At 39.8% G+C, this 20747-nt stretch overlaps 1 protein-coding gene across 3 annotated transcripts in view; it reads right to left on the reverse strand.

Annotated features, from left to right (window-relative positions):
• Positions 1–2799: 2799 nt before the first annotated feature.
• The window catches only part of LOC128701156 (uncharacterized), a 163665-nt gene continuing 145717 nt past the window's right edge, over positions 2800–20747 (reverse strand). For 2 of the 3 annotated variants that reach the window (XM_070100642.1, XM_070100641.1), the window contains exons 9-11: positions 19889–19999; positions 8155–8297; positions 2800–6419 (exon numbers count right to left, since the gene is read on the reverse strand). In XM_070100642.1, coding sequence (XP_069956743.1) covers positions 6210–6419; positions 8155–8297; positions 19889–19999 — 464 coding nt within the window. In that variant the 3' untranslated portion in view covers positions 2800–6209. The remainder of the gene's footprint in view (positions 6420–8154; positions 8298–19888; positions 20000–20747) is intronic. The other variant, XR_011394061.1, reaches the window with a different exon arrangement.

Consider the following 20747-nt stretch of genomic DNA (forward strand, 5'->3'; position numbering starts at 1 on the left):
GGTGAGACTAATATTCTTTCACAAGTGCACCAATAATATTTATACCATTTTTTACACTAATGCAGTAGTCTGCATAACAGTAAATCTTATATTTTTTGTGAAAATAAAAATTCAAAGTGGAAAGCAAAAGAATATAAGAGGGGCCTTGAGACGTGACTAATGACTAGAGGAAATGTCATTTTAGTGCCAGGAATGTCTTTCTTGTTTATTCTGGACCCTATTCGGAAATTGGCATCTTTTGAAATTTGTGTGAAATTGGAAAAATTGCTAAATTCTGACCACTGTACTGGATAGTTGAATTTCATAAATGAGTGGTTTCTTGCACCCATTCGATAGAAAAAATGGAGTTCTAGCGAAATATTCATGTTTTTTGTCGACTAGTACAGTGAAATTGGCCGAAAATGGGGCTCAAAGTGGGCAAAATCGCCGATGCGTAAACATCGCCGAGACCGCTAACTTTGCGAGAGCATAATTCCGTAAGTTTTCTATCAAATTTCAAACTTTTGGTGTCTTTATGATCGGGAAAAGATTCTCTATCTTTTCATAAGAGAAAATAATTTTTTTTTTTTTTTAATTTGGCCGACCCTGAGAACGAGTTTCGGAGAGGGCCTGTCGACCCTCAAAGGGTTAATGATGTTTCACCCACACAGTGAGCCTTATTAAATAAATTGTTTAGTTTGCGACTTAACCCTTTCATTGTTCATCATGTAGAACTACGTCACGAGGTCAGGATCCATCACGTAGAACTATGTTATGAGGTCAGGATCCATCATGTAGACCTATGTCGTGACGTCAGGGTCCGTCATGTAGAACTACGTTATGAGGTCAGGGTCCATCATGCAGAACTATGTCATGAGGTCAGGATCCATCATGTAGAACTACGTCATGAGGTCAGGATCCATCAAGTAGAACTACATCATGAGGTCAGGGTCTATCACATAGTTCTAAGTCACTTAAATAAGCTGTGGGTGGTAAATTTTGGTCTAGATAAAGAGTGTACACAGAATAAAAAAAATTCTGCCCCATGCTGTGCATAATGGGAAAAAACTGCAACTGTGCATATGGTTTAAAATAATTCTGAGGTGAATTATTTGAGACTCTATGACCGCGGGTTCAATCCCGGCCGGGGGTATGGTTTAATTCTGAGGTGTTTTCTTGAATTTTTTTTATAGTTTCACTGGCTGTTTTTTTAGTATCATTTGATAGAATGGAAGACATACTACTGAAACAGAGATGGTTTTAATTGGTTTCAGGACTAGAAGTAGCATGAAACTGATCTCAAAATAAAAATCTTAGATTTTTGTTGATATTCCAGAGAGTGGGTAAGTCTGTTTCATTGGTTTTTAATAGGTTTGATTTAATTTTTGGGACACTGTAAACCATGACCAATTTTTCCTGGTTATATTTTATTCCAGAAATAAAGTAAATCATCTATTTTTGCATGAATAAGAATTCAAAATGGAAGGCAAGTGTAATATAAGAGAGGCCTGGGAATGTGACTGTTGAACACAGGAAATGTTTGTGTCAGGAATGTCAACATTGATTATGAACTGCTTTTTAATTGGTATCTTTTAATATTGTGTAAAATTGGCCAATTATTGATTTCTGTGCACTTTACAAGGCAACCGACAAAACAGAAGGCATACTAACAAATTTATTTTTTTATTAACATATTGGCCGATTCCCAACAAGGCAGGGTGGCCCGAAAAAAGAAAAACTTTAACCATCATTCACTCCATCACTGTTTTGCCAGAGGTGTGCTTTCATTACAGTTATAAAACTGCAACATTAACACCCCTCCTTCAGAGTGCAGGTGGCAATGTACTTCCCATCTCCAGGACTCAAGTCCGGCCTGCCGGTTTCCCTGAACCCCTTCATAAATGTTACCTTGCTTACACTCAACAGCACGTCAAGTCCTAAAAACCATTTCTCTCCATTCGCTCTTATCTAACTTGCTCACACATGCTTGCTGGAAGTCCAAGCCCCTCATACACAAAGCCTCCTTTACCCCCTCCCAGCCTTTCCTAGGCTGACCCCTTACCCCATTTTCCCTCCACTACAGATTTATACACTCTCTAAGTCATTCTATTCTGTTCCATTCTCTCTACATGTCCAAACCAGCTCAGCAACCCCTCCTCAGCCCTCTGGTTAATAGTTTTGGTAATCCCGCACCTCCTCTTAACCCTTTCAGGGTCCGTCCCGTAGATCTACGGCTTTACGTTCAGGGTCCAAACCGTAGATCTACGCCATGAGCTCAGTTCACTCTGATAAACTGTGAGTGGTACATTTGGGCCTAGATATGAGAGAATACATCTATGTGGTATGTGTGCACCACATAAAACAAATCCTGCAGCACACTGTGTATAATGAGAGAAAAAAACTGAGACCATGATTTTCGATAAAAACAGCGACTTTGCAGTGTTTTTTCGTATGTTTTTTATAGTTGTATTTGCAATTTCTTGGTCTCATTTGATAGAATGAAAGACATATTACAGAAATAGAGATGATTTTGATTGGTTTTAGAACTGGAGCTGTATAGCCCTTGTGGCTTAGCGCTTCTTTTTGATTATAATAATAATAATTTAGAACTGGAAATGGCTTGAAACTGAGCTCAAAGTAGCAGAAATGTTAAATTTTTGCCGATGTTCAAGAGTAAACAAACGACCTCACATGTCTAATACACGCCAGCTGGTGGGTCTAATATACATTCACAAATGTGATGATGATATTTATACAATTATTACAATATTGCATAACAGTAAATATTCTATTTTTTGGTGTGAATAAAAATTCATTATGTGAATAAAAAATCAAAATGGAATTTATTTGTAAAGCCTCAAAACATAACTAATGAACAGAGGAAATGTTAGTTTAGTGCCAGGAATGTCTGCATTGTTTATTCTGGACCCTATTTTGAAATTGGAATATTTTGAAATTTGTGTTAAATTGGCCAAATTGCCAATTTCCGATCACTTTATTTTGTAGTTGAAACAGTTGACTTGGCAATTTCTTGTGCTCAATCAATAGAATGGAAGTAATACTAGTGAAATAGCTAAGAATTTGGTCGACTGGAATAATGTAATTGGCCTAAAATGGGAGTCAGTCGGCAAAATCGCTGACACATTAAAATTTGTGAGAGCATAATTTCGTCAATTTTCCATCAAATTTCATACTTTTTGTTTTATTACCTTCACAAAAAGATTCTCTACCATTTCAAAAGAAAAAATAATTTTCTTTTTTAAATTCTTGGACACTGGGGCACCACTTCAGATTTTGGCCTTGGACCCTGAAGGGGTTAATCAACAAACTATGGATTCTCTTCATTATACTAACAAAATAGCAAAGAATTTGGTTGAATGGAATAATAGAATTGGCTTAAAGTAAGCCATAAATTGAGCAAAATCACTGAAGCATAAACTACACTTAGATTGCTAACTTTGCACCTTGACTCGAGCAGCATCAAGGTACCTTCAGCATAGCAGCCCTGAAGTACACTACTGCTAGATAACTTTCCCACATAATGTCCTCTGTAACTTGATCTTCCTCGTCTGCCCTCCTCTCCACCTTACCATAATGTATATTTAGGAAGTAATATTTTGTATTTTCCTATAAACTTGATACAGCTTAATGCAACATTATCCAAAATAAAGTTTGTTAAGCATTACTTTACACTCAGGTGAGCGATGACTAACAACTTTTACTTTTATGTAGTTTCAAATAATTATATTAAATTACACAATACACTGTAACCACTTATCAATTAGTCATACAAAATACTGGCAGAAGATAGTCCATAACAAATAGATGAGCCAGTAATATTATTAAGTCCTGACCCACCTGTCACCTTCCAACATCTCTCCTCACATGGTGTACTGACCCACCTGTCACCTTCCAACATCTCTACTCACATGGTGTACTGACCCACCTGTCACCTTCCAACATCTCTCCTCACATGGTGTACTGACCCACCTGTCACCTTCCAACATCTCTCCTCACATGGTGTACTGACCCACCTGTCACCTTCCAACATCTCTCCTCACATGGTGTACTGACCCACCTGTCACCTTCCAACATCTCTCCTCACATGGTGTACTGACCCACCTGTCACCTTCCAACATCTCTCCTCACATGGTGTACTGACCCACCTGTCACCTTCCAACATCTCTCCTCACATGGTGTACTGACCCACCTGTCACCTTCCAACATCTCTCCTCACATGGTGTACTGACCCACCTGTCACCTTCCAACATCTCTTCTCACATGGTGTACTGACTCACCTGTCACCTTCCAACATCTCTACTCACATGGTGTACTGACCCACCTGTCACCTTCCAACATCTCTACTCACATGGTGTACTGACCCACCTGTCACCTTCCAACATCTCTACTCACATGGTGTGCTGACCCACCTGTCACCTTCCGACACCTCTACTCACATGGTGTGCTGACCCACCTGTCACCTTCCGACATCTCTACTCACATGGTGTACTGACCCACCTGTCACCTTCCAACATCTCTTCTCACATGGTGTACTGACCCACCTGTCACCTTCCAACATCTCTACTCACATGGTGTACTGACCCACCTGTCACCTTCCAACATCTCTACTCACATGGTGTACTGACCCACCTGTCACCTTCCAACATCTCTACTCACATGGTGTGCTGACCCACTTGTCACCTTCCAACATCTCTACTCACATGGTGTGCTGACCCACCTGTCACCTTCCGACATCTCTACTCACATGGTGTACTGACCCACCTGTCACCTTCCAACATCTCTACTCACATGGTGTACTGACCCACCTGCCACCTTCCAACATCTCTACTCACATGGTGTACTGACCCACCTGTCACCTTCCAACATCTCTACTCACATGGTGTACTGACCCACCTGTCACCTTCCAACATCTCTACTCACATGGTGTACTGACCCACCTGTCACCTTCCAACATCTCTACTCACATGGTGTACTGACCCACCTGTCACCTTCCATAACTTCTCCTTACACAGTACAAGTATTATATAAGTTGTAGTTGTGTGTTTCTCTATAGGATTAACATAGCTTATACTTAACCCTTTAACTGTCGGTCCCGTAATATGCCAAAATTCTAGCGACTTCCAATCTTGTGGGAGAAAGCTGGTAGGCCTACATCTGAGAGAATAGGCCTGAGTGGTCAGTGTGTGCAGTATAAAAAAAATCCTGCAGGATGCAGTACATGAGAAAAAAAAAACAGTGCTTTTGGATTAAAACACCGACTTTACGGATTATTTTTTGTATGGTGTTTATAGTTGTATTCTCGTTTTCTTGGTCTCATTTGATAGAATGGAAGATATATTGCAAAAATAGAGATGATTTTGAAGGGTTTATGAAATTACCTTGAAATTCATCTCAAAGTAGCAGAAATGTTCAATTTTTGCCGATATTCAAGAGTAAACAAATCAAGTCACGCGTCCAATACACGTCAATTGGTGAGTCTAATATGCTTTCACAAACGTGCTGATATTATTTATACCATTTTTACAATAATGCAGTTGTCTGGATAATAGTAAATCTATTTTTTTTGTGTGTGAATAACCATTCAAAATGGAAAGCAAGCGTAATATAAGAGGGTCTGGAGACATGACTAATGAACACAGAAAATGTTATTTTTGTGCTAGGAATGTTTGTATTGTTAATTCTGGACCCTATTTTGAAATTGGCCTTGAATGTATATGAAATTGGCCAAATTACCAATTTCTGATCTTTATTGGGTAGTTGAAATCGGTAAATGGGCAGTTTCTTGTACTCAATCGATAGAATAAATGGAGTTCTAGCGAAATAGCTATGAGTTTGGTCGACTGAAACAATGGAACTGGCTGAAAATAGGGCTCAAATTGGGCAAAATCATTGATGCATAAATACTGCCAAGATCGTTAACTTCGCAAGAGCATAATTCCGTAAGTTTTCTATTAAATTTCGTACTTTTGATGCCGTTACCATCAGGAAACGATTCTCAATCATTTCATGAGAAATTATTTTTTTGTTTTAAATTCTTCAACAAGAGCAAGTTTGTGAGCAGCAGCGGTCTCAACAGTGAAAGGGTTAAGTGAATTACTGTACACTAAAACTTACTTAAGTTTTTTTTTTTCTTACTTTACATCATAAAGATCAAGTTAACACAAGTAATACCTGGTGCTTTTATTTCAAGGAAATTACTTAATACCTTCTCAAGAGAGTCTGAGTTGATGTAAACTTTCATTCAAACACTCTACATCAGTAACATTCTCACTGCTGATACTTTCAGTAACTTCTGCACACTCTTTGTCCTCCAGCAAACTATCATTCTCTTGTTGCTGTTCCTTTCCTTCTTGGCTCTTACTATCTTGTTTCTCAACATCCAAAGTCTCTGATTGCATTGTATTCTTATACTCCATTTCCTGAAATTAAAATACAATGGAATTATGAATAGAACAGACAATAAAATCTTTTTTTCAAATTTCTTCATACAGTATAATGAAATTCAAGAATTAGTAGTATAAAGCCTATAAAAATACACAAAATATAATAAATTATCAGGAGTGAAAACATCAGAAGAGAAAGCAGAGACAAGCATGATAAGAGAGAAAAAGACATTATCTTAGTCACTAATAATTTTACTCAGAAAACCAAACAAATCCCCCCAGGCCCTGATAAACTATTCTCAAGGCTAATAATGTAATGTAAGGAGCAACTTAACAAACCTCTGGATAGTCTTTTCAACAGATCACTACAAACTGGCATAGTGCCTGATAAATAGAAAATGGCAAATGTGATAGCTATCTACAAAGCAAGAGGCAGGTCCTTAGCTCCAAATTACAGACCAATTAGCTTAACCTCCACTGTGGGAAAATTCATAGAATCCATAATTGCCAAGGCTATCTGAAGCCAATTTGAAAGATGTATATTGATCAGTGAATCACAGCAAAGTCTGACAAATGGGCATTCCTGCCTTATAAATTTACTAACTTTTTGCACTAAGGTATTGGAGGAGTTAGATCAAGGTAATGAATATGATGATGTGTACATGGGCTTCAGTAAGGTTTTGATAGAGTTCCACATCGGAGATTGCTGAGGTAGGTAGAGGCACACAACAGGAATTTTTTTTCCTGGACAGTGTAGATGACCAGTGGGCAACAGTGTGTTTGCATAAATAGGGCAAAATCAGAGTGGGAATGCATCATAAATGGTGTTGCACAGTGGTTGTTCGTGTTGGGCCCTTTGTTGTTCACAATTTACATACATGACAGAGATGAGGGAATAAACAGCGACATTAGTAAGTTTGCTGATGACACCATAATAGGCCATCAGATTAATTCTGATGAGGAAACAAAACAAACAAATTTTATTCCTTTGCAAAGGTTACAATGCATGATTATATTTTATGAAGTGCTGTTAAGTACAAAGAAAGCCACTAGCATGCCAGGGCATTTTGGGCAGACAATTACTAATGCTCACACACTACTTAAAACCTGACATAGGTTACAATGTTAACTGTCAAAGTAGAAGATACTCATGACTTCATAATGAACAAGGATCCGAACACTGAATGAAACAGAGTTAGGCAGGTGTTACACAATAATATTCCATGCTATAAAGATACAAATAGAAAAATCCTGTGCAAAATTTGTTGTGCAACTATTTTTCACAATAAAATGATCTTTTTCTTTACTGAATGTATGGTACATTATTTACAACTGTAATAAAAAACTTTAGTACTATTTTTTTGTTTTTATTTTTTGTAATTTCTTTATTTGCAAGTGTGTGCAAGAGTTTCCTGTGCACTGATTACTACTAAGCAACAGCCTAAATATTTTTGTGATCTGATGTATTTAATGGTATTACTTTAACATATTACATTAAAACACATTATAATACCTTGATCAGTATGGTACTGCATAGTAACGTATTTTTTTGACGTGCATTAACCGCACTATGCAAGTTATTGCATAGTGCAGGAGAGGGCAGGAGGTGCACTATAAGGGTCATAAACAACACTATGGAAAAGGGAGGTAATGAAGCTTGATCCAGGGAAAGAAAGAGTAGTTTCAATTAGATCAAGAGCTCTTCACCTTCATAAAGGCATCTTCTCCCTTGAGGGATACAAGAAAATAATTATAATAAAAATAAACTTACCTCACGTGTTTTAAGATACGCAACATAATTATCATAATGTTCACGTGAAGAAAAATGGACTTTTGCATCTTTAAATGACCCCATTAGTTTTGTTGGACAGATCCTGCAATAATATTCTGCTGACTTGTCCATGAAGTGCAAACCTGAAATATATAGGACAATTATTATACACTAAGAGATATTGTTTATTTAGTGGAGGACCAGAGTTCAGCAAGACATTCATGTGTAAATTAAGATGTTGATGAAGTATGTGAAAGATGGTGGAGTTGTCAGGAAGTGGAATAGCCTAGAAGGTGACGTAGTGGAGGCAGGAAACATATGTAGTTTTAAGACGAGGTTTAAAAAAGCTCATGGAGCAGGGAGAGAGAGGACCTAGTAGCGATCAGTGAAGAGGAGGGGCTAGGAGCTATGACTCGACCCCTGCAACCACAAATAGGCGAGTGTACACACACACACACACACATATATATTATTTTTTTTTTTTATCACATTGGCCGATTCCCACCAAGGCAGGGTGGCCCGAAAAAGAAAAACTTTCACCATCATTCACTCGATCACTGTCTTGCCAGAAGGGTGCTTTACACTACAGTTTCTAAACTGCAACATTAACACCCCTCCTTCAGAGTGCAGGCACTGTACTTCCCATCTCCAGGACTCAAGACCGGCCTGCCGGTTTCCCTGAACCCCTTCATAAATGTTACTTTGCTCACACTCCAACAGCACGTCAAGTATTAAAAACCATTCACTCCTATCAAACACGCTCACGCATGCCTGCTGGAAGTCCAAGCCCCTCGCACACAAAACCTCCTTTACCCCCTCTCTCCAACCTTTCCTAGGCCGACCCCTACCCCGCCTTCCTTCCACTACAGACTGATACACTCTTGAACTTATTCTGTTTCGCTCCATTCTCTCCACATGTCCGAACCACCTCAACAACCCTTCCTCAGCCCTCTGGACAACAGTTTTGGTAATCCCACACCTCCTCCTAACTTCCAAACTACGAATTCTCTGCATTATATTCACACCACACATTGCTCTCAGACATGACATCTCCACTGCCTCCAGCCTTCTCCTCGCTGCAACATTCATCACCCATGCTTCACACCCATATAAGAGCGTTGGTAAAACTATACTCTCATACATTCCCCTCTTTGCCTCCAAGGACAAAGTTCTTTGTCTCCACAGACTCCTAAGTGCACCACTCACCCTTTTCCCCTCATCAATTCTATGATTCACCTCATCTTTCATAGTCCCATCCGCTGACACGTCCACTCCCAAACATCTGAATACATTCACCTCCTCCATACTCTCTCCCTCCAATCTGATACCCAATCTTTCATTGCCTAATCTTTTTGTTATCCTCATAACCTTACTCTTTCCTGTATTCACTTTCAATTTTCTTCTTTTGCACACCCTACCAAATTCATCCACCAATCTCTGCAACTTCTCTTCAGAAACTCCCAAGAGCACAGTGTCATCAGCAAAGAGCAACTGTGACAACTCCCACTTTGTGTGATTCTTTATCTTTTAACTCCACGCCTCTTGCCAAGACCCTCGCATTTACTTCTCTTACAACCCCATCTAAAAATATATTAAACAACCACGGTGACATCACACATCCCTGTCTAAGGCCCACTTTTACTGGGAAATAATTTCCCTCTTTCCTACATACTCTAACTTGAGCCTCACTATCCTCGTAAAAGCTCTTCACTGCTTTCAGTAACCTACCTCCTACACCATACACCTGCAACATCTGCCACATTGCCCCCCTATCCACCCTGTCATACGCCTTTTCCAAATCCATAAATGCCACAAAGACCTCTTTAGTCTTATCTAAATACTGTTCACTTATATGTTTCACTGTAAACACCTGGTCCACACACCCCCTACCTTTCCTAAAGCCTCCTTGTTCATCTGCTATCCTATTCTCCGTCTTACTCTTAATTCCTTCAATAATAACTCTACCATACACTTTGCCAGGTATACTCAACAGACTTATCCCCCTATAATTTTTGCACTCTCTTTTATCCCCTTTGCCTTTATACAAAGGAACTATGCATGCTCTCTGCCAATCCCTAGGTACCTTACCCTCTTCCATACATTTATTAAATAATTGCACCAACCACTCCAAAACTATATCCCCACCTGCTTTTAACATTTCTATCTTTATCCCATCAATCCCGGCTGCCTTACCCCCTTTCATTTTACCTATTGCCTCACGAACTTCCCCCACACTCACAACTGGCTCTTCCTCACTCCTACAAGATGTCGTTCCTCCTTGCCCTATACACGAAATCACAGCTTCCCCATCTTCATCAACATTCAACAATTCCTCAAAATATTCCCTCCATCTTCCCGATACCTCTAACTCTCCATTTAATAACTCTCCTCTCCTATTTTTAACTGACAAATCCATTTGTTCTCTAGACTTTCTTAACTTGTTAATCTCACTCCAAAACTTTCTTATTTTCAACAAAATTTGTTGATAACATCTCACCCACTCTCTCATTTGCTCTCTTTTTACATTGCTTCACCACTCTCTTAACCTCTCTCTTTTTCTCCATATACTCTTCCCTCCTTGCATCACTTCTACTTTGTAAAAACTTCTCATATGCTAACTTTTTCTCCCTTACTACTCTCTTCACATCATCATTCCACCAATCGCTCCTCTTTCCTCCTGCACCCACTTTCCTGTAACCACAAACTTCTGCTGAACACTCTAACACTACATTTTTAAACCTACCCCATACCTCTTTGACCCCATTGCCTATGCTCTCATTAGCCCATCTATCCTCCAATAGCTGTTTATATCTTACCCTAACTGCCTCCTCTTTTAGTTTATAAACCTTCACCTCTCTATTCCCTGATGCTTCTATTCTCCTTGTATCCCATCTACCTTTTACTCTCAGTGTAGCTACAACTAGAAAGTGATCTGATATATCTGTGGCCCCTCTATAAACATGTACATCCTGAAGTCTACTCAACAGTCTTTTATCTACCAATACATAATCCAACAAACTACTGTCATTTCGCCCTACATCATATCTTGTATACTTATTTATCCTCTTTTTCTTAAAATATGTATTACCTATAACTAAACCCCTTTCTATACAAAGTTCAATCAAAGGGCTCCCATTATCATTTACACCTGGTACCCCAAACTTGCCTACCACACCCTCTCTAAAAGTTTCTCCTACTTTAGCATTCAGGTCCCCTACCACAATTACTCTCTCACTTGGTTCAAAGGCTCCTATACATTCACTTAATATCTCCCAAAATCTCTCTCTCTCCTCTGCATTCCTCTCTTCTCCAGGTGCATACACGCTTATTATGACCCACTTCTTGCATCCAACCTTTACTTTAATTCACATAATTCTTGAATTTACACATTCATATTCTCTTTTCTCCTTCCATAACTGATCATTCAACATTACTGCTACCCCTTCCTTTGCTCTAACTCTCTCAGATACTCCAGATTTAATCCCATTTATTTCCCCCCACCGAAACTCCCCTACCCCCTTCAGCTTTGTTTCGCTTAGGGCCAGGACATCCAACTTCTTTTCATTCATAACATCAGCAATCATCTGTTTCTTGTCATCCGCACTACATCCACGCACATTTAAGCACCCCAGTTTTATAAAGTTTTTCTTCTTCTCTTTTTTAGTAAATGTCTACAGGAGAAGGGGTTACTAGCCCATTGCTCCCGGCATTTTAGTCGCCTCATACGACACGCATGGCTTACGGAGGAAAGATTCTTTTCCACTTCCCCATGGACAATAAAAGAAATAAAGAGGAACAAGAGCTATTTAGAAAAAGGAGAAAAACCTAGATGTATGTATATATATATGCATGTGCGTGTCTGTGAAGTGTGACCAAAGTGTAAGTAGGAGTAGCAAGATATCCCTGTTATCTAGCGTGTTTATAAGACAGAAAAAGAAACCAGCAATCCTACCATATATATATATATATATATATATATATATATATATATATATATATATATATATATATTACATATATATATATATATTATATACAGCAGGGCCCCGCTTTACGGCGTTTCGCTTTACGGCGTTCCGCTAATACGGACATTTCAAATTATGACCAAAACTCGCTATACGGCTCCCCCCACCTGTCTTTCTAATACGGTCACAGCAGCCCACCGAGTTTGTTTACATTCTCCCTGAGCACATCTCCTTATTATGTCTGGAAACTTTCCAAAATTTCAAGTGTTTTAAAGTTATTGTATATTTTATATGTATTGTACTTGATAATTAAACTTGTGTACACCTGTACCTAAATAAACTTACACACTGTGCTGGCATGTAGGTACACATTAAAATCACTAAGAGTCTCTCTACTCTTGATGCAATAATAATAATAATAATAATAATAATAACAATCTCTTGGGCGCATTAATGTCGCATATTACGTTAATATAGACATTTCCCTTAATCTATCTATGATATTTTTTTCAAAATTATATAAGAAACACATTATGTAACACACAAACATGATACATGCACCCACAGTATAAAAATTTATAGAAATATATATGAGATGTTTACCAAATGGTTTGTAGAAGTGTCGGAAGAATTACGTTTTCTCTAGCCCGTCACCTGTTACTAGGGATAACTGTAGAAAAATATTCCTTTCGTATGCCTTCACTTTATAGCTATAATTCTGTACTAACTTGTACACAGTGTAAGAGTATTTGTTTCGTGATTTAATTATTAGAATAATAATAAAAATATTATAAGGTAAAAGTTTCACAAACTCTTACAAATGTACATGAATGAACTAAAACTGGACACGTATTAATACCGTCTATTTCGCCTGACCGAGTGATCGTCCACAACCTGTTCAGTTTGTTTACGCTGTCTGAGCTCGGTGTATCATTAAATGTTGTATATTACGTTAATATACACATTTTCATTAATCCATCCGTGATATTTTTTTCAAAATTATATAAACACGATACATAACATAAATACATAACAACATATGTGTAGAGAACCTAGGATAACCCAAAAAAGTCAGAGTGACTTACTTCCATTGCCTTCACTCAGAGCATCATTTCTTCTCAAAATGATGTTACATGAGAATGGGAGTGTTCTTTTTTATTTATTCTACCATATCAATGTAGAGACAACCTGTACACAATGTAACTTGTACAGAAACCAGACGTGTACACTGTTTACAAAACTTACCTTCGCCTGGTTTGTTTACATAACTCTGCGCCTGTCCTCTCTCATGCACTCATTCTTTCTGGTATGGTAGCCTGGCTGACTACCATACATACCACACTTGATTTTTTACAATAAATACTACTCATCTCACCCTATATTTTAAGGTAAGTAATGAGTGAACTGTATATACATTTTATCGCTCTGGGATGCTTAAATATCATAGAATAGTATGTGTGGGTGGGGTGGCGTGGCCTGGTATGGTAGCCTGGCTGACTACCATACATACCACACTTGATTTCTTACAATAAATTCTACTTGTCTCACCCTAGATTAAGACTATAAATATTTTAAGGTAAGTAATGAGTGCACTATGTGTGTATTGTACTTTTTTATTGTTTTTTTTATGCCTGGTTCTATTGCTAACATAATATATGTTAGTGTAAACTTGTTATCTAGTGTTTGTATGCATTTGTAAGTGGAAAAAAAGGGTGTTCCACTTTACGGCGGTTTCCGCTTTATGGCAGTAGCCTGGAACCTAACCCGCCGTATAAGTGGGGCCCTCCTGTATACAGTGGACCCCCGGTTAACGATATTTTTTCACTCCAGAAGTATGTTCAGGTGCCAGTACTGACCGAATTTGTTCCCATAAGAAATATTGTGAAGTAGATTAGTCCATTTCAGACCCCCAAACATACACGTACAAACGCACTTACATAAATACACTTACATAATTGGTCGCATTCGGAGGTAATCGTTATGCGGGGGTCCACTGTATATATATATATATAATGTAAAGGGGGTAAAGGAGGTTTTGTGTGCAAGGGGCTTGGACTTCCAGCAGGCATGCGTGAGTGTGTTTGATAGGAGTGAATGGAGACAAATGGTTTTTAATACTTGACGTGCTGTTGGAGTGTGAGCAAAGTAACATTTATGAAGGGATTCAGGGAAACCGGCAGGCCGGACTTGAGTCCTGGAGATGGGAAGTACAGTGCCTGCACTCTGAAGGAGGGGTGTTAATGTTGCAGTTTAAAAACTGTAGTGTAAAGCACCCTTCTGGCAAGACAGTGATGGAGTGAAAGATGGTGAAAGTTTTTCTTTTTCGGGCCACCCTGCCTTGGTGGGAATCGGCCAGTGTGATAATAATAATTATATATATATATATATATATATATATATATATATATATAAATATATATATATATATATATATATATATATATAGAGCAACCACTGTGAAAAATTAGGGAAATTCCAAGTGCTTTTGTGACTTAACACATTATCAAGGAACTATATATATAGAAAATGAGGCCCCAGAGAGGAAGTCGGAAACTCAGGGGACAAGAGGAAGATAGGCCTGTGAGGGAGGAGCTATGGGAAAAGATGGACCAAGTGTGGGAAGGCAAACTAGATGAGCTTACCACAAAATGGAGAAGAGGATGGAGGCAGAGAAGAGGTGAGAGTCACAAGCTGAAGTTGCAGAAGCCAAGAAATGGGCCCTAGAAGATGAAGTAAATATGCTGAAGTGAAGTATAGGGCCAACAACTAGGGGTCCATGGTATCTGGAGCAGGTACCAGAATATTAACCCCTAAACGGTCCAAACGTGTATATACGTTCACTCGCGTAGCACCCTAAATTTTTTGAGAAAATTTTTTTCTTTTAATAGGAAAAAGGAGCATATGATACCCAGGCATCCCCAATGATTTTAATATGGTGCACAGTGAGTGCGCACACCCATTCTCTCAAGTCTAGGTGACTCAGGCTTATTGTGGCAGTGTTGAATGAATGACAAAGAAAACGTATACAGTGGACCCCCGCATACCGATTTTAATCCGTGCAAGAGGGCTCATTGGTATGCGGATTAATCGTTATGTGATGCCAACGGTATGCGGGGGTCCACTGTATATATGTTCGGGGCACTACGCACGTGAATGTATATATACGTTTGGACCGTTTAAGGGTTAAACAAAGGTCCAAAGGAAAGAAAGGAGACAAAACTTACACAGAGGCCCTAACAGGTCAACAGGAAAGGTCGAGGAATGAAGGGGGGCACAATGTTGGGCACAAGAACAGCAGTATGTGAGGGAGAGCAGGCATATGTGAGACACACACAAGCAGAGGAAATAGGTCTCGTGCGGAGGCACAACCAGGAGACCAGGGCACCAGGAGATACAGGAATTAATAAAGGAGGCAATGGCTATACAGCCTCTCCTCACTTAACGATGGAGTTATGTTCCTGAGACCACGTCATTAAACAAATTCGTCACTAAGTGAGGAGCATACTATAATGGTAGTGAATTTGTGTCAACCATCTCTGATATTGTTTAAATGTCACCTTTGCACTATTTATAGCATTACTGGTATATTTTTAAATGCTTATAGAGTAGTGTACTGTATATTAAAATAAAAAGGAGAGAGGAAATCAGCTCTAATATACATTATTTAGGTATGAATACTCCTCAGAGAGCCCGTCATAAGTCCAAGGCTTTGGTAAATGAGTACATCGCTAAGTAAGGAGAGGCTGTATATAAACTGGATCCAGAGATGCGGAGAGTAAAGCAATGAGAGGAGAGGGAGAGGTCAATCTTTGTCCACAGGCTTCAACAGAGTGAAGGAAAGACACAGAACCACCCCAAGAACACAGGTGCCAAACATAAACCCCACACTTACAGCCCCGCCCCACAATAAAATCCCACGTACCAATGCCCATGCCGGGGACTACCTATATGGGAATTTCCCAAATTCCTTCTATCTTGCTCCAACTGAGCCCACGGAAGTCACCGAGATTATAAAGTCACTTAAAAATAACTCGGGGAATCTGTCTCATGTCCCACCATTATTGTACAAGAGAGTGGCCCATGTCCTCTCGCATACTATCTCATTGCTTTTTAACAAGCCACTAGAAGCTAGCACCTTCCCGAAACTACTCAAGACGGCAAGGGTTACACCAATACATAAAGGTGGTGACCCTACAGATTTAAACAACTATAGGCCAATATCAAACTTACCATTGCTATCCAAAATCTTTGAGAAACTCGTGCACAGGAGACTATATTCATTTATAACGTCACAAAACATACTCAACCCCTGCCAATTTGGATTCAGGAAAAATAAAAGCACTAACGATGCAATTATAAAAATGCTAGATCTGCTTTACACAGCATTGGAAAATAAGGAATATCCACTAGGAATTTTTATTGACACAGTAGACCACGGCATCCTACTCCACAAACTTGACCATTATGGTATAAGAAGCTATGCGCTTGCATATTTCAAATCTTACCTTACTAATAGGTATCAGTATGTCACCATTAAATTATTATTATTATAATCAAGGGGGAAGCGCTAAACCCGGAGGATTATACAGCGCCTGGGGGGGGGATGTGGAAGGCATTCAGGCTTAATTCGGGGAACTGGAGCACAGATCCAATTCCCTAAATCAAGAGCCCCTCACCAACATCAAGGAACCTTCCTTGAGGGGTCACCATTAAAGACACAGCATCAACACAGCCACTTGATACTGGAGTTCCGCAGGGAAGTGTCCTTGGTCCCCTGCTCTTCCTCATATACATCAATGATCTTCCAAACGTATCTCGACACCTGAACCCCATTCTCTTTGCTGACGACATGACTTGTGTCATCTCTCACCCTAATCTTGCAACCCTCAACACCATTGTTAATGAGGAACTGATCAAAATATCGACTTGGATGACAGCCAATAAACTTACGCTTAACGTTGACAAAACCTACTACATTATGTTTGGTAGCAGAGCAGGAGATGCGCAAATTAACATTAAGATCGACAACACTCTAATTACCAGGCATAATGAGGGCAAATTCCTAGGCCTATACCTCGACAACAACCTGAACTTCAGCACCCATATCCAACACATAACCAAAAAAGTATCCAAAACGGTTGGGATCCTCTCCAAGATACGATACTACGTGCCGCAAAATGCCCTTCTCACACTATACCATTCACTTATATATCCATACCTCACCTATGCTATCTGTGCTTGGGGTTCAACTGCAGCAACACACCTAAAGCCAATAATAACCCGACAAAAAGCTGCAGTAAGAATAATCACTAAATCCCATCCCTGGAAACACACCCCCCCACTCTTCATAGATCTAAATTTACTCCCTGTTCAGTACATCCACACTTACTACTGTGCAATCTACATCTACAGGACCTTAAATTCCAATATTAACCTTGACCTAAAACGCTTTCTTGATAGTTGTGACAGAACCCACAGGCACAACACCAGACACAAACATCTCTATGACATTCCCCGTGTCCGACTAAACCTTTACAAAAATTCAATGTATGTCAAAGGCCCTAAAATCTGGAACACCCTACCTGAAAATTCCAAAACTGCAGACACATTCATTACCTTCAAAACTACCATCAGAAAACATCTTATCTCCCTGATACACCCTGTCAACTAATAATACGAATACCACCTGGTGGTTCACACTTACACTCACTCACCCATTTGACCATAAACAGAAATATCAATCTCAATCTCAAAATAATGAATCTTAACTAGTCATAAGTTGGCCTGTGATACTCCAATACTGAAACTACGTATAGTGCCAAAACAAAAGCATTCACATTGCTAAACTCGCAACTAGTATTTAGTCACTTAGCCATAATACCAACTTATCTCATAATTTTGTAACATTTTAAACCTAAGATTTAATATAAGTCTGCCCGAAATGCTTAGCCATGCTAGGCGTTCTAGTGGTACACTCTGTAATTATTATTTTACTACATGTAAACCACACAATAACCAAATTCTGTAAACTCAGCATTGTAATACTTATAGAGAATAAAGTTTGAATTTGAATTGAATGCACAGCAGAATCCTATAGCACCCTGCCAGGGCCCCCCATCCCCCAAACCCCCAAAATACAGTATTGGAGAGGAAACTAAAGGTCTTTTCAACGCACCAGCCGTATCCCACTGAGGTGGGGTGGCCCAAAAGGAAAAACGAAAGTTTCTCCTTTTAAATTTAGTAATATATACAGGAAAAGGGGTTACTAGCCCCTTGCTCCCGGCATTTTAGTCGCCTCTTACGACACGCATGGCTTACGGAGGAAGAATTCTGTTCCACTTCCCCATGGAAACTAAAGGTATGGTACACAAATGCTGATGGTATAACAAATAAGTGGGAGGAGTGGCACAAAAGAATCAGAGGCATCACCAGACATTATAGCCCTCACAGAAATCAAGCTCTCAAGAATGAAAACAAATGCCATCTTTCCAAGTGGATATCAGATTCTGAGGAAAGATGGAGGGAACAGGGGGAGAGGGTGGAGGAGTTGTACTACTAATCAAAAACAAATGGGATCTTGAAGAGTTGGAGAGAGGGGACAAAGGAGAAGCAAGGGATTACATAATGGGAACACTTCAGACTGGGGGTCCTAAGGTGGTGATTGCAGTGATGTATAACCCACCACAGAACAGCAGGAGGCCAAGACAAGAATATGATTAGAGTAACAGAGAAATGGCTGATACACTGGTGGAAATGGCCAGAGGGGTTCATGTGGGCAGGGAAAAGCTACTGGTTGTGGGCGATTTCAATCACAGAGAAATTGACTGGGAAAACCTGGAGCCACGTGGGGGCCCAGAAACGTGGAGGGCTAAAACGTTGAAGGTGGTACTGGAAAAACCTCATGCATCAGCATGTTAGGGACACTACCAGAGAGAGGGGAGAGGATGAACCAGCAAAACTGGATCTAGTATTCACCTTGAGCAGCATAGATATTGAAGACATCACATATGAAAGGCCTCTTGGAGCTAGTGGTAACTTCGTTCTAAAATTTGAATACATAGTAGAGTTACAAATGGAGAGGGAGGCAGGAAGAATGAAGCTAAACTACAAGAGAAGGGACTACAAAGGCATGAGGAATTTCCTGCATGAGGCCCAGTGGGACAGAGAACTGGCAGGGGAAACACTAAATGAGATGATGGAATATCTGACAACAATATGCAAGGAAGTGGAGAAGTAGTTTGTACCCAAGGGCAACAGACATAATGAGAAGGCCAGGATGAGCCCTCAGTTCACCCAAAGGTGTAGAGGCTAAAACCAAGTGTGCTAGAGAATGGAAGTAGTAAAGAAGGGAAAGAACCCAGGAGTGTAAGAAGAGTAGCTGAAGAGCAAGAAATGAACATGCACAGGTAAGGAGGGAGGCCCAACAATAATACGAAAATGACGGCAGTAAAAGCAGTCTGACCTGAAGCTGTTGTACAGTCACATCAAGAAGAAAACAACAGTCAGACACCAGGTAATCAGGCTAAGGAGGGGAGATCACAAGTAATGGCCTTGAAGTTTGTTAGTTAAACATGAGATTCAAAGAAGTATTCACAGTGGAGACAGAAGATACAGTCACCTCACATACTGTGTCACCTTACACATCGTGTCACCACCACACACCGTCACCTCACACACAGTGTGTCACCTTACACACCACTCTTCATCACTGGCCTACAAGATTAAACACTATATTCACTGTGCAGACAGACCACAAACACACATCTTACCAAAGGGAACAGCAGGGTCATAGCAAGGTAGATGTGATGCATTCCACAAATCTTTGGTAATGTAGGCATCCTTCAGTGCTGAAACTGCGTCATGAAAATCTTTCATTGATTCTGTAAAGGAATGAAAACAAAAATATAATCCACACAATGAAAGTAACTTTCCAATACCTGAAAAGTATACCTGGAGAGGGTTTCGAGGGTCAACGACCCCGCAGCTATGTCTGTGACAGGCCTCATTGTGGATCAGGGCCTGATCAACCAGGCTGTTACTGTTGGTCGCATGTAAGCCAACGTACAAACCACAGCCCGGCAGATCAGGTACTGACTTTAGATACCTGTCCAAAACCTCCTTGAAGACAGCCAGAGGTCTATTGGTAGTATGCTAGGAGGCAGTTGAACAGTCTTGGGCCCCTGACACTCAATGTGTTGTCCCTTATCGTGCTAGTGGCGCGCCTGCTTTTCATTGGCGGGATGTTGCATTGCCTGCAGAGTCTTTTGCTTTCACAGGGAGCGATTTTTGTGTGCAAATTTGGTACTAATCCCTCTAAGATTTTCCAAGTGTATATAATAATATATCTCCCGCCTGCGTTCCAGGGAGAACAGTTTAATCTTTGACCAAATATTATTCACAGACTGCTATCTTAACCCAATATAATAAATATCCAATCAAAATGTTAACCCTTAAACGGTCCAAACATACGTTCTCTCGCATAGCGCCCCAAACGTATACATATGTTTCCTTTGTCATTTATTCAACACTGGCACGAAAAGCCCGAGTCACCTAGACATGAGAGAATGGGTGTGCGCACTCACTCTGCGCCATATGAAAAAAATTGGGGATGCCTGGGCACCATATGCT

This window comes from Cherax quadricarinatus, chromosome 73 (assembly GCF_038502225.1).
Source record: "Cherax quadricarinatus isolate ZL_2023a chromosome 73, ASM3850222v1, whole genome shotgun sequence".
NCBI lineage: Eukaryota > Metazoa > Arthropoda > Malacostraca > Decapoda > Parastacidae > Cherax > Cherax quadricarinatus.